The following is a 23,836-nucleotide window of genomic DNA, read 5'->3' as shown; positions in this document are numbered from 1 at the left end:
TCCTGATTTATTACATTGGGATATAAATGCATATATGGAATAAATTTTCTGAATCTTATTAGGGCAAATGGCTCTTCCGCTTGTTAAAGGGGTACTCCACCCCTATACATCTTATCCCCTATCCAAAGGATAGGGGATAAGATGTCTGATCGCGGGGGTCCCGCCGCTGGGGACCCCCGCAATATAGAATGCAACACCCACCTGTATCAGCTTCCGGCAGCGCTGGAGGTTCTGGCTCCCGACCACGGGAACGGAAGATCGTGACGTCACGACTCTGCCCCCGTGTGACGTCATCACGCCCCCTCCCATAGACTTGCATTGAGGGGGCCGGGCGTGACGTCACACGGGGGCAGAGTCGTGACGTCACACCCCGCCCCCTCAATGCAAGTCTATGGGATGGGGCGTGACGTCACACGGGGGGCGGAATTGTGACGTCACGATCTTCCGTTCCCGTTGTCGGGTGCCAGAACCTCCAGCGCTGCCGGAAGCTGATACAGGTGGGTGTTGCATTCTATATTGTGGGGGTCCCCAGCGGTGGGACCCCCATGATCAGACATCTTATCCCCTATCCAAAGGATGTCTAGGGGTGGAGTACCCCTTTAAGGTTTAATACACCATGGCATGTATTTTTGAATGAATGAATGCATTTTTTTAATGGAGCCCACATGAAATATGGGCTGTCTTATCACACACAGCTTTTGCTATGTCCATATCCTGAGACACCAACATACTTATTTTGCCACAAGAAATGACTATTGGAGGATTAAATGAATGATGAATGTCTGTCTATAGAATACAAGGGCAACCTCCAGTCTTTGAGAGAGTGAGATGGTGTTTTGTAGCAATTCTTTCTGGCTATTTGGAGGAAGGATTACTATGTCTAATGGGAGACACAGGCTAGGTTTACACTACAGAATTTACACTCTGAAATTCCTGTACAGCAAAATCCCAGTGGTGGCAATGGGATTCCGCTGCACGGTGTACACTACAGAATTTCAGCAGCAAACATTCTGCTGCTAAAAATCTGCCTCCAATAGAATGATCTTGCTTATTCTTTCAGCGGAATCTGCCTGGAATATACTGCCATCAGCAATTTATGCATAGTCCTAGCGCTGGCGGCATTCAGAATTTTTCTGGCCTGAAATTCAGTAATGTGAACCTAGCCATATTCTGCAATTTGATGTTTCAATGCTATTTCAGTAATGTCACCTTCGAAAAGAAGCCTCCTTAATTTGTTACCATACAGCACTATTAGATCAGTGTTCCTCCAGCTGTTGCAGAACTATGGGGGAGAGTTATCAAAACCTGTCCAGAGGAAAGGTTGCTGAGTTGTCCATAGCAACCAATCAAATTGCTTCTTTTATTTTTCATAGTCCTTTTTAAAGATGAAAGAAGCAATTTGGTTGCTATGGGCAACTCGGCAACTTTTCCTCTGGACAGGTTTTGATAAATCTCCCCCTATAACCTCAAGCATGCCTTGGGTTGTTTGGGCATGCTGGGATTTGTAGTTGTGCAACTGCTGAAGACACACTGGTTGGGAAACACTGCATTACGTGCTCCCTAGGAAGTAAATCAGTGGGTGTTATGGTGCCCCAGAGACCAGTTTTAAGTGTAAGCCATATCCTGGTTGACAGAAAGGTACGCTCATGTACCAATAGCGCACCTTTTAATAAAAATATAGTTTTTTGGGGGGGGGGGGGGGTTTAATAAAAGCTTTACTCCTTTTGTAACCTGATTTCAATAGAATGTGTTACATTTTCCCACTTTTCCCCCTGTTTTATTGTTCTCCCTGTGCAGGAGTCAAACATTGATGAGTTGTCAGAGTTCACTCAGGATTTTTACCAGAACACAGCAGACAAGCTGCAGATGTATTGGAAAGGTAATATTATTCATAAAATTTGTATATAAGAAAGAGAAAATCCTCAGTTCAGTGTAATGCCAGTTTTACTCTTGGAGGACACAATACACACAAAAAAATACAGGACTGTGTTAGGGACTTGAGTGATTTTTAATGGTTATGATGCTTCCGATCGCATCACAATCATTACAGTGCTAATATCAGCATCCTTTTAGGTGAGAAGCCATTCGTCCGTGTCAAAGTTTTAAAATCCTCTTTGTAAGCATAAAGCATTTTTGGTTAGTACACAAACTAGTGTTATTGGTGTTTTTCTAATACATAAAATATTATTAAGTATTATTAAAATATTGGGTAAGTAACTGTCTCAGTGATAGGAAACAGAGGGTGGTTATTAATGGTACTTATTCTGATTGGGTGACTGTTACTAGTGGGGTACCACAGGGGGTCAGTCTTGGGTCCTGTCCTATTTAATATATTCATTAATGACCTTGTAGAGGGGTTGAATAGTAAAGTAGCAATCTTGGCAGATGATACTAAACTCTGTAAAGTGGTCAACACAATAGAGGACAGTGCACTGTTACAAATGGATCTGGATAGTTTGGGGGTTTGGGCTGGGAAGTGGCAGATGAGGTTCAACACTGATAAATGTAAGGTAATGCACATGGGGAAGAAAAATCCAGGCTGGGATTATGTATTAAATGGGAGCACACTTGGGACGACTGACGTGGAAAAGGACTTGGGAGTCTTAGTTAACAGTAAATTTAGCTGTAGTCACCAGTGTCGGGCAGCTGCTGCCAAGGCAAATAAAATCATGGGATGCATCAATAGGGGCATAGATGCCCACGACATGGAAATAATTCTACCGCTGTACAAATCACTAGTCAGACCACACATGGAATACTGTGTACAGTACTGGGCACCAGTGTACAAGAAAGATATAGTGGAGCTGGAGAGGGTTCAATGACGGGCAACCAGAGTAATATGGGAAATGGGAGGACTACAGTACCCAGAAAGATTATCAAAATTGGGGTTTTCTCGGTCGCTCTTCATTAGGGGACACCTAACTGATGGGTATATGCCCTTGCCACTAGGAGTCGCTGACACTAGAAAAAAGAAAAGTCGGCTCCTCCCTGGCAGGATATACCTGCCTACCTGCAGTGAGGCAACCAGTTTTAGCTAGTGTCACTTAGGAGGTAAGACACAGGTCTGGAGCTCTCCAGACCTTGTCTTTTTTCTTATTTTCTAGTAAGGGCTGTTTAGTTAGGTTCTTTATTCCTTTTTGTTTCCCTTTTTCCGGTGGGGGTTCAGGAGCATGGCGCCTACCTGTTCCCCCATATGCGGCTAAGGGGCACGGGACATAAAATACAAATGCACCGTTAACCCCTTCGCGCCAACGGCCAGCGCCTGGGGTTGCACCGTGGGTCCAGGTCCCCCTATTTTTCCCTGCTCATCTTGGGCTGTAGCAGCATAACGTGATGCAGGTGACTAAAATGTGGCTGAAGACGTCTCCAGGTGAGTATGCGAAGATAGGTGAGTATGTGTGATAGGTGAGTATGTTCTCACGCCCCCCTCCCAGGACTCAAGGGGTTAATATCTTTATTGGGATTGGGTCTCCCTGGTACTCTCACCTTCAGTTTCACATTTCGGGCAGTCACCGACCCTAGTGGCGGCTCTCCCCCCGGCACAGGACCTAAGGGGTTAATATCTTTATTGGGGTCGGGTCTCCCTGGTAGTCCCCACCTACAGTTTTATGTTTCAGGGCAGCCACCGACCTTTGCGGCAGCCCCCTGTACTTAGTGAGCCACAGTCGCGGCTCTCAGCTCCTCCGGCGCTGTGTGACAGGCGGGGGCCATAATGGCGGCAAGTAGCTCCACCCCCCTTCTTCTCTAGTTCAGAGCGGGAACATGGGTTTGATTATTTCACCGCACGTCTGCAGATAATGAAGCCTCCTCACCCCCTCCCGGAGGATGGAGAGCGCGAGAGCGCAGGTCTGCCTATTACAAGAGTCAGTGCAGGGGGAGAATGAGGACGTCCACAGCCCCTCCCCCCGCTCTGTACACAAAGGACCTAATTCATCACGGGGAGGTTTGATGTTCCCCTCACACCGGCGCTGCCTTCTTAGCGCCGACAGGGGAGAACCTGTGCCTTCCTTACTGAGATTAGCTCCGCCCCCTCCTCCCCGCAGCGAGCGCTTTGGTCTGGTGTGCTGCAGGAGTCTTTAGTTTTACCAGGGATGTCAGAGGCTGTATCCGGCCTCTGACTCCCTGGTTTGGGGCCGTTGCATTGCCGCAGAATGAGATTTGCCATAGAATGAGATGCTCCGCCTCCATCACATCCTATTGGCTCACTCTTGTCACGTGACATATTTAAACGTCACGCATCGATGCGCACAGCAGTGTCAGTTTGGCTATCACAGGGATAGGATCTCCTCTCCCTGTGATAGCTGAAGCTGCACGGAGCTCTCATGGCCTGTGTGGCCCGACAGAAGCTCACACATTTACGCAGCTCATATACATTTACTCTATTATTACATGTACTGTTGATCCACAGCGCTATCGGGATCCCGATGCCCCTGTCATCAGTGTGCGTCCCCACGAGTGCCCCACGCCCGCAGCTCTACTCCCCGTCCCGTTAACGCTCAGTGAGCAGGGAACAGAAAGTAGAGCATCGGGCGCAGGTTAAGTTATTCGCGTAGTGCTGCGCATGCGCAGTACTACTTTACTTGCGCCCGATGCTCTAATTTCTGTTCCCCGCTCACTGAGCGTTAACGGGACGGGGAGTAGAGCTGCGGGCGTGGGGCGCTCGTGGGGACGCACACTGATGACAGGGGCATAGGGATCCCGATAGCGCTGTGGATCAACAGTAAATGTATATGAGCCAGCCGTGTGAGCTGTGTAAATGTGTGAGCTTCTGTCGGGCCACAGAGGCCATGAGAGCTCCGTGCAGCTTCAGCTATCACAGGGAGAGGAGATCCTATACCTATGATAGCCAAACTGACACTACTGTGCGCATCGATGCGTGACGTTTAAATATGTCACGTGACAAGAGTGAGCCAATAGGATGTGATGGAGGCGGACCATCTCATTCTATGGCAAATCTCATTCTACGGCAATGCACCGTACCTTATGGCTGGCGGGTTACTTCCCAGCCGGGCACCGCTGCTCTCCCTCTCCGGCCGGATGGACTGGTACTCCGCCCCCGTCCTCTCTCTTCATGTCGGGACCGTTTCTCTCTCCCGCAGCCTCACTGATGCCGGCGACCCCCCCCCCCCCCCCAAGGAGGTAGAAAGCCTCTCTACTACGTGGGTGTGTGTGTCGATGGCTGTATATGTAGATGTGTATAGCTGTGTATGTATGTGTGCATATTCACACACACACAAAAAAAAAAAAAAAATTAGATCTCCATGGTCTGGAGCTCCCCCAATTGACAATCATGCACTACTGCAGCCTTAGTTGGCCATGTGTGAGTTCTTTTATTCAGTCATCCTGTAGGATTACATACTTTACATTTTAATATGCAGCCTTGGAGACAGTTTGTCACTTTGTCCGTTTGGTCTATTGAAGCCTTGACCGGCCGACAATATCTGTTTGTCTCAATTTAATATCTGCAATGCTAAATTCCTAGAGTCTGCACGGGGCTGCTTTAATTGTTTGTTACCCTAGTTGGTGTCCTGATGTACGCTATACATGAACCTAACCTTGTGTGAGCTCTGGGCGTTCCTGACGGATGCTTAGGTTGCCTTTGAGGCTCCTCATCTGTGATGTCTGATGGCCACCCATCCTTGGTGTTCTTGGCGTTTCATACTATATGTTCCATCCTTCACAGGTTGGGGGTCTTGTGCTCCGGATCCTCACATCCGGCGCTAGGTCTCCCTGAGAATATCCCTGTGTGGACAGGGTTTCCTCCTGACGTCTCTGTGCCAAACAGTGGTCTCTCCTGTCTCTCATCTCCCTGCTGCGTCGGCAGCTGGTACTTCCGGTACCTCTCTTCTGTGCGAGGTGTCCGATTGAATGACTCGCTGTCTGCTCTGGACCCATACCAGTAAGCCAGACAAGGTGGAGGTGTCTGCGGCTGCAGTTCCGATACCCCACTGCTGGTACGGTATATGGAGAACTGACCCGACATGTCTTCAGCACCCATACCAGTAAGCCAGGCAGTGGTCTGCATAGTTTCCTCTGCCTTTTGTCTCACGACTCACAGCGGTTGTGTTCATGGCGGCAGTTCCGATACCCCACTGCTGGTGCGGTATATGGAGATCTGACCCGATGTGTCTTCAGGACCCATACCAGTAAGGCTGGGTTCACACCACGTTTTTCAAATACGGTTACCGTATACGGTTTTCCGCTAAAAAACGTATGGCAAAAACCGTATGCAACCTTATACAACCGTATGACTCAAAATTAAAACGTATAAGTTTTTTCCCCGTACGGTTCTATCCGTTTGCATCAGTTTTTGTCAACGGTTTTGCTATTTTGTTGGAATTAGTTTTCCAGCAATTTAATAAAGTTACTATTGTTCTATTGAAATTCCAATCTGCGCATGTGTCAACTCCAAAAACGGATTAGAAAAACCGTGTGCAACCGTATTCTGAAATTCTGTGTACGGTTCTCATAGACAACAATGTTAAAAGAACCGCATACGGTTCGCGTACGGTTTTCCAACCGGAGGCAAAAACATGGTCGACAGCGTTTTTGCCTACGGTTGAAAAATCGGCAAAACCGTATCCGAGGCAAAACGGATGCAACCGTACACAACATTTGGAATACGGTTTACAATGCATTCTCTATGCATACGGTTTCGGATACGGTCGTATACAGTTACCATATTTGAAAAACGTGGTGTGAACCCAGCCTTAGCTAGACAGTAGTCTGCATGGTTCCCTACATCGCCTGTCACACACTTCACGGCTGATGTATCTGCACTGGAGTTCCGGTTCCTCACTACTGAGCAAGTTGCCGATGTTCTGCATAGTTGTCTTCGGTGGATCCATGCCAGTAAGCCAGACAGTGGTCTGCATGGTTGCCTACACCCTCTGTCATACATCAAACAAACGGTTGATGTGCTGCATCTGGAGTTCCAGTACCGATGGGATGAAGTGCTGTCTTCTGTGCGTCCATGCCAGCAAGCCAGACAGTCGTCTGCATGGCTGCCTACACCGCCTGTCATACATCAAATGACTGATGTATCTGCGCCTGGGGTTTCCGGTTCCTCACTACGGAGCGAGGTGCCGATGGTATGCATAGTTGTCTTGTATGGATCCATACCAGTGAGCCAGACAGTGGCCTGCTTGGTGGCCTACACAGCCTGCCATACTTTCAGCGGCTGATGTATGTGCGGTTTGAGTTCTGGTGCCTCACTCCTGGGTGAGGTGCCGATGGGATGCATCGTTGTCTACTTTGTTTACCAGTCAGCCAGACTTTGGTCACCATGGTTATCCACACCACCTGTCCTACATCACACAGCTGGTTTATCTGTTTCTGCTTTCCGACTCCTCACTACTGTGTGAGGCGCCCGTCGGAGTGTTCCTTTCTCTATTGTGGACCAATACCTCTGAGTCAGACAGGGGTCTGTATGGTTTCCTTCTCCGCCGGTCATAAGTCTACCGACTATGTATCTGCGGCTAGTGTGTCGGTACCTCGTTTCTGAGCTAGGTGCCCATGAAGTGACTCGTCTTCATGGTCCTATACCTGTGTGCCAGGTTGTGGTCTGCACGGTTTTCCTGCATCTCCTGTTACTCATCTCGTGGCTGGTGTCTCTGCGTACTGGTCTTCCGGTACCTCACTGCTATCGAGGTTCCCTTGGACTCACTCGCTGTCCCCTAGGGACCCATTCGGTAAGCCAGACAGTTGTCTGCTTTTCTTCTCCTGCCGACGGTCTCTCGGCGGATGTTGTTTGCAGCTGGAGTTCCAGTGCTCCACTTGTGAGAGTGGTGTACTGGAACTGACCCAGCGTGTCTCATGGAAACTATACAGGATGTCAGGGACGCATTCCACGGTCCCTCTGGTTCCCTCTCTTTTGCCGGGGGCGGGGTTTCTTGGCCTCCCCGCCCTTCCACCTTCTGGTCATCTACCATGCAGTCACCCCGTGGGCGGTAGTTCACCACTGCCATGGTAGTTTCCAGGTGAGTCTCTCACAGTTGCCTCACGTGCCTTATCCAATGCACTACATACTGTTTTACAGGGTTTTCTGCGTGGCCAGGTCCCTCTCTGCATGTCTGCTACTCTGTCTACAGGCTGGTATCTCTCTCCATTGTGTGTTTCCGTGTGCAGGACCCGACGTGGTCTCGGTCTCCTTGCCATGGGGCCAGACTGTCTGCTTGGTGTCCTAATCTACCCGGTCACCTCCCCCTTTCGGCTGCTACGGCAGCTGTAGTCCGGTGTCTCTCTTCCAGGTGCAGTCCTGCAGTGTGTGTGCATGTGGACTCTTAGGACCTTTTTCTTCCTTGCAGCTCCAGCAGCATCCCTCTGTTTGGGTCTGCTGGGGGCATTCCTCCCTTTCCACTGCTCCCTTGGAGGTTTGCGGTTCTTTAGTGTCTGCAGTCTTGGTACGCCACTGTTTCCGTGGGCTCTCCAATGTCTGTGTTCCTACATTTGCTAGGATCGCTTGTTGAGGCAGAGCCCTCCTTCCCTTGGCTCGGTGGGGCACGCCCAGGGGTTTCCGGTGATTCGTTCCCGCTGGTTCTGAGGCGGTGGTGCACCTCTGTTCTGCCATGGGGCCTGCTGGGGCGCCTGTTGGTTCAGCCACTCCCTGTTCTTCCGGTTGTCCCCTTCCGGGGTGACTCAGATGCCTACTGGTCACTGTCCGGAATGGCTCTCAACACGTCTTGATTTTGTTGCGCAGCTTCAGTGTACGGGGTTCCGATCCCTCTTCGGACACAAGGTGGCTCTTCCACGCGGCGAGGGTTGCCGCTGGAGCCTGGGTTTTTTTTTGTCCCCCACTCATGGCATTTCCCTGCTCCTTCTGCACCTAGCGCGTTTGTCAATCCCCTCTCCTCAAGGGGTGCAGGGATCAGGGTGCTTGTCCACGGTCCGTATTTGGGTTGTCGTCTCGACCTCCCTTGTTTTTTCCCTCCTGGAGAGACTGTTTCTGTTTTTTGTTTTTTTGCGGAGGTACGTTCGACAGCGCCTCCTAGTGGCAAGAGCATATACCCATCAGTTAGGTGTCCCCCAATGAAGGCTACGAGAAAGAGATTTTACGGTGAGTGCAAAAAAAATCCTTATTTAGTATAGAAAAAAGAAGGCTTAGGGGCGACCTAATAACTATGTATAAATATATCAGGGGACAGTACAGAGATCTCTCCCATGATCTATTTATACCCAGGACTGTATCAATAACAAGGGGGCATCCTCTTCGTCTTGATGAAAGAAGCTTTCTACACCAGCACAGACGGGGGTTCTTTACTGTAAGAGCAGTGAGACTGTGGAACTCTCTCCCGGAGGAAGTGATCATGGTGAACTCTGTAAAAGAGATCAAAAGGGGTCTGGATGCATTTTTGGAGAATAATAACATTACAGGTTATGTATACTAGATTTATAGGGACAGAAGGTTGATCCAGGGATTTATTCTGCCATATTTGGAGTCGGGAAGGAATTTTTATCTCTAGTATGAGGGTTTTTGCCTTCCTCTGGATTATCACAGTAGGGACTCATTAGAGTTATAGGTTGAACTTGATGGACTCTGGTCTTTTTTCAACCTTATGAACTATGTTACGATGTATTTGTATCAATTTATCATGCAAAACCTGAAAAAAACACATCAATGTTCGGCTGGGTTCATACCACATACGCTGGCCCTTCATCCGTATAAATTTGGAGGCCAGCAAAAATGTTGTCATCATATACCGTTGTGTACCCATAGCAGGCCTATTAACGATAATGGACCACACTTAGTCTTCTACTGCCTAAGTTTGCTTCATATCATTTCCTGAACAGCAAATCACATTTTTCAGTCCAGCAAAGGGGGAAAAAAAGTATACATTTAGGATATGGAATGAGTGTTTTCTAAAGTGGATTATGTTGGTCCAATAGAATAAATGGGTATGCTTTGGTATATTTTTGCTTACCTTCTTGCTGGTATCCCACTGTCTACCTGTGACATGAAGCCCAAACGTGGTGTGAACCAAGCCTTACATAAATTCGGCTCTGTTCAGCTCAAGAAGTAGTTTTTCAATGTAGGTATACATTAAAGGGTTATTTCAGTATCCCAAGATATATAAACACCCCAAGATATATAACTTATTAATATAGTGTTATCACAAATGGTTCTGACTCAGCATGCTTTTGTGCATTTTACTCCTTATTCTCAGGCCCAGGTCACCATAAAGACTTCTCCTTGCCAGGACTTGTCTCCACAGAACCTGTCAGAGCAGCCAAACAAACATTTTAGTTTCCTTTCTCCAGCACAATGCCACCTAATTATAGTAGTATATATAGTTGTAGGCCTCTCTATTCCCCATATATAGTTGAAGGCCCCTCTGTGCCTCAATATATAGTTGTAGGCCCCTCTGTGCCCCATTATATAGTTGTAGGTCCCTCTGTGCCCCATGTATAGTTGTAGGTCATGCTGTGCCCCATATATAGTTGTAGGTCATGCTGTGCCCCATATATAGTTGTAGGTCCCTCTGTGCCCCATATATAGTTGTAGGTCCCTCTGTGCCCCATATATAGTTGTAGGTCCCTCTGTGCCTCAATATATAGTTGTAGGCCCCTCTGTGCCCCATTATATAGTTGTATGTCCCTCTGTGCCCCATATATAGTTTTAGGTCCCTCTGTGCCCCATATATAGTTGTAGGTCCCTCTATATCCCCATATGTATAGTTAGAGGCCCCCTGTGCCCCATATATATATATAGTTAGAGGCCCCCTGTGCCACCATATATATAGTTAGAGACCCACTGTGCCCTCATATGTAGCCATAGGTCCCCTTTCCCCCATATATAACTGTAGACCCCTCTGTCCACATATATAGTTGTAGGCCTCCTGTGCTTCCACATGTAATTGTAGGCCCCTCTGTGCCCTCACAGTATATGGCTGGAGGCAATATGTCTGCATACTGCCATTCTTTGGTGCTACAACCAATGTTCCTACGGTCCAGAGCCTATGGGTTATAGCAGTAGGTTCCCGGACTGGAGGAGCAGTGGTGGGACTACTAAAGGTAGCCCTTCGGCTGTATAATTTCCTTCCTGGCCTGTGCATCTTCCTGCTCCACTCCTCTGGCCTGGGCGCACGCAGTAATGTCAGTGACGTGTCTGCACGCGCTGCCTCCCGGCAGCCTCTGAAATTTTAAAGTAACCGTGAGTCTGCTGCAGAATAGCCAGGACATTTCTGTGTCCTGAAAATATATCTCAGGACACAGGGATGTCCCTGGAGGGCGGCTAGTGGTATTGGCTGCTGGGCCCGGGCCACTTATGGGGGTACTATCTATACCTCCCTGACGGCAGCCCTGATCACCACCTCCATGTCATATACATACATATATATATATTTATTGTCTTTATTGGGACAATGCTTTCTTGTGCTGAGCAAGAATGTTTTCCATTGTATAACTCCAACTAGCAGCTCTGAGATTGCCACTGTATAGGGCATGGTAATTTTTTCAACTTAAGACCCTATTAAAAAAAATAAATAAATAGCTTGCAGTATATGTGCTTTTACTATATTCCTCTGCATATGGAATACATTTGTCTCCTTTAAGGGAACCTGCTGTCTGAACCACTAGTCATCAGGACGGTTTCCATGTGGCTTCTCCCAGCCCCACCAGCCTTGATCAAAAGTGCTGACTTGTGGTCCAGGCAGCATGAAAGTAATGACAGGTTTCCTTTAACTTATGTTTTATATAGACTTTAACATATGTTATTGATTTAAATATCTTAGCTATAGTTGTCAAGCATTGCAGTTAGATTTTATTGCAAACAAAATCGACATATACTGTACAATGGTAACACATCTTTTTTATCTTATAAAAAAACAGTGCCACCTAATAAAGTGGAGGATGCGATGGATCAGATTGAAAAGTTCATCATGACACGTCTGTATAAGCATGTATTTTGTCCAGAGACTACTGATGATGAGAAGAAAGACCTTACTGTGCAAAAGAGAATTAGGTGAGGATGGTGTCAGGCACAATAAGGTTTGTTTTGTGTTTTTTCTATGGTGCTTCTTGAGGCTTGGTAGTGCACATACTATCATTGTATAATGGCTGTCTTTAATGCTAACCTTTGCATTTACCATCATTTTTTGTTCCTTAGGGCTTTACATTGGGTCACACTGCAAATGCTTTGTGTTCCTGTAAATGAGGATATTCCAGAAGTGTCAGATATGGTGGTAAAGGCGATAACAGGTCAGTGGGTGATAAAAACTGTCACTAAAGGGGTGGGTACACATGGCGGAATTGCTGTGAATTTTCTGTACATTTTCAGTGGAAAGTCTACAATGTAATACAGTAGCAGAAAAGTGGATAAGTCTTCACATGCTTTAGCATTTTTTTGCGCAGAAATCCATAAGCCAGAAGTGCAAAACAAAACCCACTTTACTTAAAGTTTAAAACGTCACTGTCATTTGTAAAAACATTTGACATGTCATGGAGGACATGTCAAAAGTTTAGATTGGACTAGGTCTCAGTCCTGCCACTCGCTGCGATCACCACTCCCCAGACAGCCAACCAGTCTGACTCTTTTACTCCATAGACTAATGATTGAAAGACTGATTTGATTGATAGCTGGGCAATAAGGCGCTTGCTGTAACACACTTCACCTAGCCATACGCTTTAAGGGTAGGGTCACACGTGTATTTTACTGTGTATTTTCTGCAGCTGATTTTGCTACTCTTTGACTTGGTAGGAAAATACTAAGTCACCAAAAAGGTTTTCTCGCAATCAAAAGTTATAAGGTCGGTAGCGGGTCAATAAAAGGGACTTCTGGGACCTTCCAATCCACAGAACAGTGGACACTTGTCCTCCGAATGAATGGAGTGATAAAGTACCATTGGTCGAACCCCCATGGATACGATAGTTATCCCGTATGGATTGTTAGAATACCATTAATCACTGACATTTATGGGGGTCATTTATTAACATCTGCTGGTAAGCATTAACAAGCCTTTGCCTTTTGATAAATGCTGGCTTATGCTTGCGTCTGACTTGACTTGCACAGCAGGCCAGAAAAGAGTTAACTATTTTGGGGACATACAGTATCCAGAAATCTATAGAGAGATTATTATTGTGTCCCCCCACTCCCTCACTGTTAAGTGCTTTACAATAAAAAAGGGGCATGTTAAAACCGCTGTGTGAGAACTGGCTATCGCTATTTAACTCTTCCCTGACTGGACAGGTAGCATACAATGTATGTCTCTTGCTCAGCCAAGCTGAACACGCGTATGTCCAGCTCCCGTACAGTGAACAGCTGTGCACTTCGCTGCCTGTGCAGTCAGGAGCATTGCTCATTGATTTTGTAGTCTTGAATACCCAACTATTACAGAAATCTGACTGTGTAGTGTATCCTCTACTATAGCTGCAGTCAGGTCATGTTGTCTGGACTTCTGTGCTGTACACATCTAAATCTAAAAATATTACAGGGAAAAAACTAAACCAAAAGTTCACAAAGTAGTTTATGGGCCCATGCACACTACTGAAAGCGTTACTGTCATTAGACTGTCTATTTAATACTAAGCATTTTCCTAATATACTTCAAATATACTTCATACAAAAATGTGATTGCTAAAGATGTGAAAAACAGGTTTAAAAAAATGGCCACTAGGGGTCTGTCTTTTTAATTATGGAAACGAACCCAGAAAATTCAGCCTTTTTGGTCCTTTTTTTAAAAAAAGGACCAAAATCTCTGAGGGAAGGTGGGGTTATCTCCATGCTGTTCCTAAGAGCACAGACAAGATGCATACAGCTTGCAGCCTCTTCAGAAGAAGCATTCACATGCACAGTTACAAGCAATACAAGGTGCTAAACTATCATTTATATGCAAAATGGTTTCTTTGGTCATTTTATGAACTAATTTCTTGTTTATGTGCAACCATATAGGATCCACATGGCTGCTTTAGGGTTATAAAAAGCAAGCACTTTGGTTACAAAGCTGTGAAAATGTAAAAATCTTTATTTGTTAGCACAAAATGCAGGTTTTTCTTTTGTCCTTGCACCATATAGTTTCACGTGGCTGCATTAGAGTTATATAGCGCATGCAGGGCTGCATTAGAGTTATATAGATCATGCATTCAGCCAATATGCTTTGCAAGTGAAAAAAATTTTTGTGCAGTTCTCATGACAGTGGATAGGCGAGCTCATCATGCTCTAGGGGAAACGCGCCCCAAGCCCCCCCCCCCCCCCCCAAACATCTGAGAGAAATTCAGAAGACTGATCACAGATATACATAGATCAAAACATATTTTACTTATTAACACTTGCATATTATTATTATGCATACAGGTCTTAGGGCACATTACTACACTGATTTAAGCATTTTTTTTTTACATGTTCTTACTAATGACAGTAACGCTTGCATTTCTCTGGGTTGAAATTCCGGTGCAGCAGCCTCCCCTTGTCTTCCCAATGAGGTTGAGCTGCACTCTGCACACAGCTGAATTTCTGCCACTGAAATTGAAATTCCGAATTATTTGAAAGAATAAACATGGTTATTTTTTCTGCTTAATGTTGCAAGAAAGTGGGGGACGACGCATGTCCGCACATTCATAGTGCCTGCTGCACATGAAGTCAACATTACTCTATACAGTAAAGGGGTATTCTACTTAGAAATGCAATCACTTTATGATTGGTGAAGGTCCAACCAGTGGAAACACACCCTTCCTCCATTCTTGAGAAAATTGGGACCCCCACTGATATGATATGAAATTACCCCTTGAAGCTTTCATGCACCTAAAGCCTCAGCCTGACTGCACAGCATAAAAAAATTGTATGATTCTGGCAATTGAAGTCACCCAGCTCTGAAAGGCTTTTTCTTTGTTCCCTTATTATGTAGATATCATAGAAATGGACTCCAAACGGATTCCTCGTGACAAGCTTGCCTGTATCACGGGGTGCAGTAAACAAATCTTTAATGCGATTAGGATCACAAAAAATGAACCTGCCTCAGCCGATGACTTCCTCCCCACTCTGATCTACATTGTTCTTAAGGCAAATCCTCCACGTCTTCAGTCCAACATCCAGTACATCACCAGATTCTGTAATCCAAGCCGTCTGATGACTGGGGAGGATGGATATTATTTCACTAACCTGGTGAGTTGATCATCTGGGTTATATATATATTTTTGGGAATATGTTCCTAAGTGTTTTACCCCTGAAGCTAAAATTTTTCATTTTTGCATTTCAATTTTTTTTTCTCCTCGCTTTCTAATAGACTTTACTCTTACAGGCTGTCAAGGCTGCTTTTGTTTTTGACGGCAGGTACAGACCCTCAGGCCATCATATCAGCTGGTCAGGAACCTGCAATTTTGTCCGATCCCAAACAGCTTCCCTTAAGTCCGGCAACTGTATTTAGTAGCTTTTAAACACCACAATCAACTTTGATTGCAGCCTCTAAAGCAGTTTTTCCCTACCAGGGTGCCTCCAGCTGTTGCAAAACAACTCCCAGCATGCCCGGACAGCCAACTCCCATGCTGGGAGTTGAAGTTTTGCAACAGCTGGAGGCACCTTGGTTGGGAAACACTGCTCTAAAGTGTTAATGCCGGACATCAGCACACGCAGGCCATAAATATACTCCCTGTGTCCTTAAGGGGTTAACAAATATTGACAATGTTATAGATGTTATGACCTCAACTACTACTGTGTATATTGTATTTTATTTTAATTTGTATATTTAGGTACTATTGGGGAGATTTATCAAAACCTGTGCAGAGGAAAATTGACCACTTGCCCTCAGCAAACAATCAGATTGCCTGTTTAATTTGTAAAAAGGCCTCTGAAAAATGAAAAAAAGAGATCTGATTGGTTGCTATCGGTAACTGTAAAATTTTTCCTTTTGTTTTGATAAATCTCCTCCATTAAAGGCCATCTGCGGCCAAAAACAACTTATCCCCTATCTGCAGGATAAGTGTTTGATCGTGCGCGGGGGGGTCCGAATGCTGGGACCCCCCGCGATCTCCTGCACGGGGCCACGGCTCTCCCGTGCAGAACGCGTGCCGGACGAAGCATGACGTTGTGGCTGACATGCCTCCCTCATGTAATTCTATGCAGCGTTTGTGCTTCCCTGCTTCTCCCATAGAACTGTATGGGGAGGGGGCGTAACTGTCCACCTCTCTAGGTCGACGCTACACGCATTAGAGCTCTTACTGAGCGCTAATGCGGGGGGCCCCATTCAGGAGATCGGGGATAAGGAGATAAGTGTTAGAACGCTGCAGTTGACCTTTAAACGAATGACACTTGCATATTAAAATAATGTTGTACATAGCCATAATGATTGTTATATTTCTCCTCTACAGTGCTGTGCTATAGCATTCATCGAGAAACTAGATGCCCAGTCTCTAAATCTAAGCGAGGAAGAGTTTAACAGGTACATGTCTGGCCAAGCTTCTCCAAAAAAACAAGACTCTGATATCTGGGATGCAGACACATGCCCAGGAGTAAAACAGATGCACAGGAACCTAGACTTGCTCTCCCAGCTGTCAGAGAGACAGGAGCGCATTGTGACAGGTGCCAAGAAGTTAGAGAAGGACTTGATTGATTGGACTGAAGAAGTCACGCGTGAAGTCCAGGATATTGTGGAGAAATACCCATTACACATAAAATCTAACAGCCAGGCTCTGGCTTCTATCGATTCTGAGAATGTGGAGGACGATCGTCTGCCCCCTCCTCTGCAGCCGCAGGTCTATGCAGGATAATCATCACCTGGAAAAGTCAAAGATCAGTCATTGAAGTTTATATATGGCCCAAAGTTTGATCAGACTTCCATGTACTCTATTTATTATCATGAGACAAACAGGGCAATCTTATGTTTCTTGTATTTTTCACAAGGATGAAACTACTGTACCAACCACTAATATGTTTTACACCCTAAATAGACATCTATATTTTCTCTACTTTTGAGACGGTAACAACTTGTGAGTCTTGCTGCAGTCTCCCTCCTATGTTGGGAACTATTTTTATTATTTTGTCCTCTTTTGGCTGTTTGTCATCTGCCTAAATATCGACTCTTAAGAAAACCACTACCCTCCTCACCTGATGTTACAGTGTTCCATGGTGGATTTGTTTCCTGGAGCAATATTATTGTCAGCTTTTTTACTAACTCAGGAATTGAACATCATCATTACAATAATATGCCAGTTCTTCTTTCGTCTGAATAATTCACAAAAAAAAAAAAAAGAAAAATTATGGACATTTAATGTGTCTTATGACCTCTCGCATATGGCTCTGGTGTACCTCCATGTAAAAAAATATTTATGGACCATTTTCCACTGGTGCAGTAGGAAAATGGAAATGTAGGTGCCTGGGTTAGGGAAATTTAGAAGTGTATACATTTCCACCCCATATAATTCCCTATTGCCAGTGGAAAATGTATATTGGAGCATTAGCGTGGTTGCATACTCTGTATCTGTTGTCTTTAGGATAAGCAGCCAATGACTGTTGTCCCCCGCTAGGCACCACGCCATCCTGTTAGGTAGATCCCCCTTAACAATGAAATGGGGTTTTAGGTTTTGTACACATCACAGATGTACCTCTGCATTGCACAGATACATTGCCATCCTGTCAAAATGAGAACCAGGTTTTGAGTCTGAGACAAAACTCTTATAAGCTCAGAAAATGACCTGAAGATGGTCACTAGACTACATTTAGGATTCCAAAGTCCATGGGGACTGTGCCACTCCATGCATGGTTCCGTACAACAGTAAAGCAAATTGCGACGTGAACATACCCTCACTATGTTTTGCTGCAGGGATTTGAGGGTTTATTTGCACATGGCAGATGCAGTAGGTTGCAGAACTCAAAGTATTTAAAAAAAATATATTCTTAACCATTCCAGTACTTGAGGTTTTACATAAAACTTGGTAAAACTTGTCACTAGGACCACCAATCTTAGAATGCAGCTTAGGTTAAAGTGTTTGTTATTTAAAAAAAAAAAAGCTTTGACATCACATGTTTTGAGACCCCCACCGATCTCATGATATAACCGGGATAAGCGTGCAGCAGTGCACTTCACAACCCTACTTGCCGCTCTATTTGTCTTGTTGCTGGATTCCGGCTCTATTATATAAGACTGGAGCCTGCCTCCGGCAATGAGACAGATTGAGTGCAGAACTGTATAGTGAAGTGCCCTGCAATGTGCTTCTTCCAGCTATACCTAGAGATTGGTGGACGTCTCCACAGTAAGACTTCAAATGTGTAAAACATTTTACATGTGCTCTGTGCACCAGATGTTTGGGATGCTGCAGCCAAGACCGCAGGGGTCCCCAATGGCGGGACACCGGCGATCATACATCTTATCCCCTATCCTTTGGATAGGGGATAAGATTCTAGGGGCAGAGTACCCCTTCAAGTCTTACCTGCATACTTTCTTTGATTGTAAGCTCCATTAATTTTTTGCAAATTAGTGCTGTAACTCAGGTCTCAGAATGTGGTTGTGATGACCCAAGAAATAGTAGAAGCAGCTTGCAAGAAGTAGGAAAGATCTTGGGCTGGGCAGCTCCACTGCAGGCAGAGGCTGGATTTTTAGCTTTTGCCAAGGATGTCTGAAATTCTTCACGATGCTCCATTGCGATGCACTTTGCTGTGTTGCTAGAAGCAGTACAATCAGACTGACATTGTGGCAGTCTCTTTCTGTGAAGCATGTGACAGCACGGTTTATGTCTCTTTGCCCTCCAGTGTCATCTTTGTCTGTTGTTTTACTTTACTAGGTTGATGAGGCGCCATAGGACTTATTGCACTAGCCTGATCTTCGCCTTTTATCCAGTATAAAACAGCCATGTTAAAGCATCAGTATAATAGGTCAGAACTAGGTTATCTGGTTCCTAAAGTGAAGTTTTACATATAGTAACATTTTCTTTATATATTATGTAATTCTATTTACAGCAGTCTTTTAAACTATTTATAACTATTAACTAATGTACTGACTATTTAAGCCTGAGAGATTAGACCAGTGTTTCCCAACTAGGGTGCCTCCAGCTGTGGCCAAACTACAACTCCCAGCATGCCTGGACAGTCAAAGGCTGTCCGGGCATGCTGGGTGTTGTAGTTTGGCCACAGCTGGAAACACTCTGTTTGGGAAACACTGGATTAGACTAAGGCTGGGTTCACACCACGTTTTTGCAATACAGTTCCCATACACGTTTTCAATTTGAAAACCGTATGGAACTGTATTGAAAACCATATGCATTGCCTATCCATTGAAAACCGTATGCCAAAAGATGCATCCTTTACGGTTTTGTCAGTTTTTTCCTGTACCCAAAACCGTAGCCTACCACGGTTTTTGGTCCAGGTGAAAAACCATATTGAAACATATTTTTAACATGGGAGTCAATGGGGACTATAAAGAACCGTATGTGCGTACGGTTCCATCCGTTTTTCACCATACGGTTTTTGACTTTGCACAGTTTATTTTTCTTGGAATTTCAATCAAACAAGTGAAACTTTATTCACAATGGACTGGAAAGTTAAAGACACATACGTTTTTTTCTTTAAAAAAACAGTGCATCCGGACATAATTTTTCAAACCGTATACTTTTAGTGCATCCGGACATAATTTTTCAAACCGTATACGGATTAAAATTTGTACACGTTTTGAAACAGTTTTGTTAGGTTTTGAGGAATCCGTTTTTTTTATCAAAAACCTGAGACGGGAACTGTATTGCAAAAACGTGGTGTGAACCTGGCCTAATAGGGGAGAGCAGGGGTACTGAATTTCTGAGGCTGTTCTCCCTATAAACAGTAAAATAAAGAAAAGAGCTGTTTTTAACAAACATAATAACCTTATTCCTCTCGCCGCTGACTAAATGCAGGAGCTGTAAACTCTTAATAAACCTATTTTAGATTATGTAGGGGATTTGTTTTCCATTAATCTGTTTCCACCTATTGGTCAAAACTGTCCCACTTCCAGTTGAAGGAATTGATATAAATGCAGTTTCCTAATATTTGTGCTAAGGTTCACTATTTCTTCCATATCTTAAAATATTTACTGGCTCGTTCCATTATATATTTATTTTTCTATAGGATGTACAGAAGCTCAACAACATTAGGTACGATCTGCTGTTCTTATGACTCCAGTCTGGCAGAAAAGCAGCACTGATTGGGTAGGTTTGACACTACCTGGGTAGATAAGGGCTCGTTCACACTACAGAAATTCAAGGCAGAATCCGCAAGGAGTTCCACAAGGAGTTCCCTGTTGCATCGCATTCACTTCAATTTATTTTCCTTGGCTGCGTTCACACAGCGGAAGTCTTGCTATAGGGTTTCCCCGACGTGGATTTAAAATGATGGCGGAATCCAGTGGTTAAAAGTCAATGGGCTCTCTTTTCTGCAGGAAAATTCATGGAAAAAAGCAACAATTCATTGTTCTGTATTGTGAACATACCCTAAGAAGCATTACATTTAGTTATCTCATCCTTTGGGTTGAATGTGTATACATATCCATTCTGATATTTGATCTACCAAATATCACGCTTCTTGTGTGCTGCTACTTTGTTTATTATGTTGTAGTGATCTGAGGAGAATGCTATGAGGAGCTGGTTGTAGAAATTGTACAAATGTAAATATAAGAGATTGTATGTTCACAAGCTGTTTAGGCTTGACTGTATTGGCCCAGTAAGCAATATAATATGTAAACAAGAAGTGATTGTTGGCATGCCGGAAGTAGATATCAGAACCTTAATAAATGAAGAAGGCTTGATTTGTTGATTTATTTTTTTCATTTTACTTTCCTAAAGAGCTATTCATTTTTTTTTTTTTTTTTTTTTTTGGGGGGGGGGGGGGGGGCACAATAATTAATAAAAAAAAAAAAAAAAAAAAAAAAAAGCATTCTTACCCTACCTCACTCCTTCAGGGGACCCTCATGACATCTTCCAATCCCCCGGCTGAATACTCTGGCTGCTACCTCCAAGATGGACTCATCTCAGCAGTGACAGTTTACTTCACCAAGCACCTCTTGAAATAGCGTCCTGCCTCAGTCTGTGATTGATTAAGAGGGACGTCACTGCAGAGACAAGTCCTTTTTTGGAAGTAGGACCGAAAGACATCAAAATATAATAAAAATTATAGTATCTGGGATACACCTTGTGGGCCCGAGTCAAACATGCCGTTTTTAAAATGGTCTTTAGACCCTAAATCTGAATATACCTCTAATGAGCTAGTGCCAAGATTTCACACTTTAAAAAAAAAAAAAAATCGTTGAATTTCCACCATTGGGTTTGCCTCTTGGCTGTTAAAGCCCAGTACAGTACACCCTGTACCAGTTAGTACTCCCCTCTGTGCACTGGTCACCTCCTTTACCCCCCTTGATTGACATGCACTAGACTGTACTGTAATCCCCGCCCCTCCCCTTTAAACTAGCTAAATGGAATGTCCAGTGAGCGTTAAAGCCTAATTTGCATCTTTTTTCAAATAAGAGGTATGTACGGAATTTAGGGTCAAAAGCCCTATACTGGTATGTCCAGTATACCCTAAAAATCTGCTGGCAGGTCTGTTTTTTTGGGATAATAAGCCATTGGTCCATCCACCTGTGCACTATAACATTTATAGGCATTATTGTGTGAAGCTTGTGCCCAGAGTGACATGGGCAGCAGTATCCTGCCTCGACCACCTATTGGCTGAGTGTCACTCTTTCTCTCCGGAAAAGAATCGTAGCCAGGGACCAGAGAAGGACATCAGAAGCACGTGTGTGTGTGTGTGTGTATATATATATATATATATATATGTATATATGTATATTCATTCATTCATTCAAGATTTTTATTGTTTTCTTAGCAGAATAACAAAGGAACAGAAGCCCAGTGCAGGGGCAGCAAGAGAGGATCGTTAGAGGAGTAGTGTTTCGGGACTTTTTATGCTCCCCTTGTGCCTGGGCTGGATCCTCCGGTCCCAGTCTCATTCCTGCTTCCGTGTGACCGGATCGTCACACTGTGGTCAGCATATCGCTAGCCGCAGCGATGTCCCAGTGGCAGTGTCTTGAAAGGGGCTCGAGCAGAAGGAAGAAGGCGGGACCCAGGCGGGACATTGCTGCAGGCAGCGATGCACTGACTGCAGTGTGATGATCTGGTCAGACGGAAGTAGAAAGGGGACCAGAACTGAAGATCGATAGCAGGGGAATGGCGGAAGGTGAGTTAATTTTTAAATTTTTTTTTTTTGTTGTTGTTGTTTTTTTTTGTTTGTTTTTCTATACTCTTAGCAGCCTGGGCACAATAGGAGCATAAAAAGTCCCACCACACTTTTTGGGCATACAGCTGCTGGATCCGGTGGTGAAAATGAAAAAAACGTCCATATCCTTGCCGGACCCATGCCGCATCCCATTCATTTAAATGAGCTGGCCGGAGTCAGCTTGTGACTCTGGTCGGCTCATTTTTGCACTGTATCAAGTTTTGTTGCCGGATCGAAAAACCGTGGTCTGCCGCGGTTTTCAGTCTGGCAATAAAACTGATACAGTGCAGAAATGTGAATGCACCTTTAGTAAAAAATAAATAAATAAAATAAATAAATAAAATAAAAAATCTAAGGGACCCCCTTAAGGGGATGTAAAAAGATAAAGAAGAGGTTTATTTTTTAAACACTGTAGTATGGAGAGTCTTCAAAAAAAGAAGTCAAATCAAATCCTCCTGCTGGATAACCCCTTTAACATTGTTCTCAATTGGTTTTCTGCCAAGAGAAATTTTGCTTTCCACATTTTCCAAAAAGAATAAACATGTTCATTCTTTCTCGGAATTCTGTGGCAGAATCCTATTGAAGCCCAATCAAATTCTGCCATGTGAACTGATCAGCAGAAGACCCATTGAGGACAATGTGAAAGGGATTTCCCAGGTTTTATTAAAGAAGAAATGCGACAAAAAACTTTTAACTGCGTGTCATCATTGCGGCCGGCGATATGCTGACCACAGTGTGACATTCCGAGCCTAAGAAGCAGGGAGCTGAGCAGTGCTGGAGGAACGGGACACCGATACTGGGGGAACGTAGGAAGGTGAATTAGTTGTTTTTTTTTTTAGTTTTTGCAGCCCGAGCACAGGGAGAGTTAAAAGTTTTTTGCCACATTTCTACTTTAACTTTTCACTATTGTTCATGTAATGCCAAGTTTTATGCGCTGTACTTGCTTTACATATATTGGACTGACTCCTTTTTTGTGATTTCATGGTCCACCAGGTTCAGCATTCCTCTAGTGATTGGATGAATGTTGTCTCGAGCCTTTCTCAGGATCCTGTTTGGCTCGAGACTACAGCTGATCACAGGGGGCTTGGCTCCTTCTTGTCTTTTCTGACAAGCCAGTGTGTGGTCCAGCTGTACATGCAGCGGCTCCTGTGATCAGCTGTTGTCGATCCAGCCCACACATGTGAGGCAAGTAAAGCACTTGGCATTACAAAAGTTAATAAAACCTGTATAACCCCTTTAAGTTCATGTAGTAGAATTTTTAAGTGGAATTTTAAATCAGAATTCAGCTCAGAAATTCTTCCGGGGCAATATTCCGCTTAGAAATTCCACTGCAGCAGAGTCCCAATGATTTCAATGGGATTCTGCTGTACTGTGTACACGGTGGAAGTTCTGTGGTGGAAATCCTGAAATCTGCTTGGAAATGATTGCCGTCCTTGAGGCGGAACATTTCCGAGCATTTGTAGTGCCCTCTGAAATATTCAAATTGCATGATGTCCGCCCCTGTTTTCCAGGTGGACATTTTGCACATTTCGGCCATGTGAACATGGCCTAAATGGGCTCTTGGGTCCCATCCACACTGCCTAAATTCAGCTTATCCGCTCTGAATTTAGTTTGCTCTTTTTAAAGATGTGTGGATTTTGTTTTTTAATTTTGCACGTAATTGGAGCTGAATTGGTGTGGA

The 23,836-nt window shown here is 44.6% G+C and overlaps 1 protein-coding gene and 1 long non-coding RNA gene across 6 annotated transcripts in view; one reads left to right on the top strand and one right to left on the bottom strand.

The window, feature by feature from the left end:
- Nucleotides 1–19,058, top strand: part of RABGEF1 (RAB guanine nucleotide exchange factor 1) — a 67,679-nt gene extending 48,621 nt beyond the window's left edge. For all 5 annotated transcript variants that reach the window (XM_056559120.1, XM_056559119.1, XM_056559123.1 and 2 more), the window contains 5 exons: nucleotides 1,798–1,879; nucleotides 11,827–11,959; nucleotides 12,104–12,195; nucleotides 14,837–15,093; nucleotides 16,296–19,058. In XM_056559120.1, the coding sequence (XP_056415095.1) occupies nucleotides 1,798–1,879; nucleotides 11,827–11,959; nucleotides 12,104–12,195; nucleotides 14,837–15,093; nucleotides 16,296–16,694 (963 nt within the window). In that variant the 3' untranslated portion in view covers nucleotides 16,695–19,058. The remainder of the gene's footprint in view (nucleotides 1–1,797; nucleotides 1,880–11,826; nucleotides 11,960–12,103; nucleotides 12,196–14,836; nucleotides 15,094–16,295) is intronic.
- On the bottom strand, nucleotides 18,787–20,686 carry LOC130356940 (uncharacterized). The gene is made up of 2 exons (XR_008889039.1): nucleotides 19,052–20,686; nucleotides 18,787–18,957 (listed from the first exon to the last, which is right to left on the bottom strand). It is a non-coding gene; the product is annotated as an uncharacterized LOC130356940 (long non-coding RNA).
- Between the last annotated feature and the right edge of the window lie 3,150 nt (nucleotides 20,687–23,836).

Source organism: Hyla sarda, chromosome 2, assembly GCF_029499605.1.
Source record: "Hyla sarda isolate aHylSar1 chromosome 2, aHylSar1.hap1, whole genome shotgun sequence".
Classification (NCBI taxonomy): Eukaryota; Metazoa; Chordata; class Amphibia; order Anura; family Hylidae; genus Hyla; species Hyla sarda.
The sequence above is the reverse complement of the archived record's forward strand: the minus strand, read 5'-3'. Positions and strand labels throughout refer to the sequence as shown.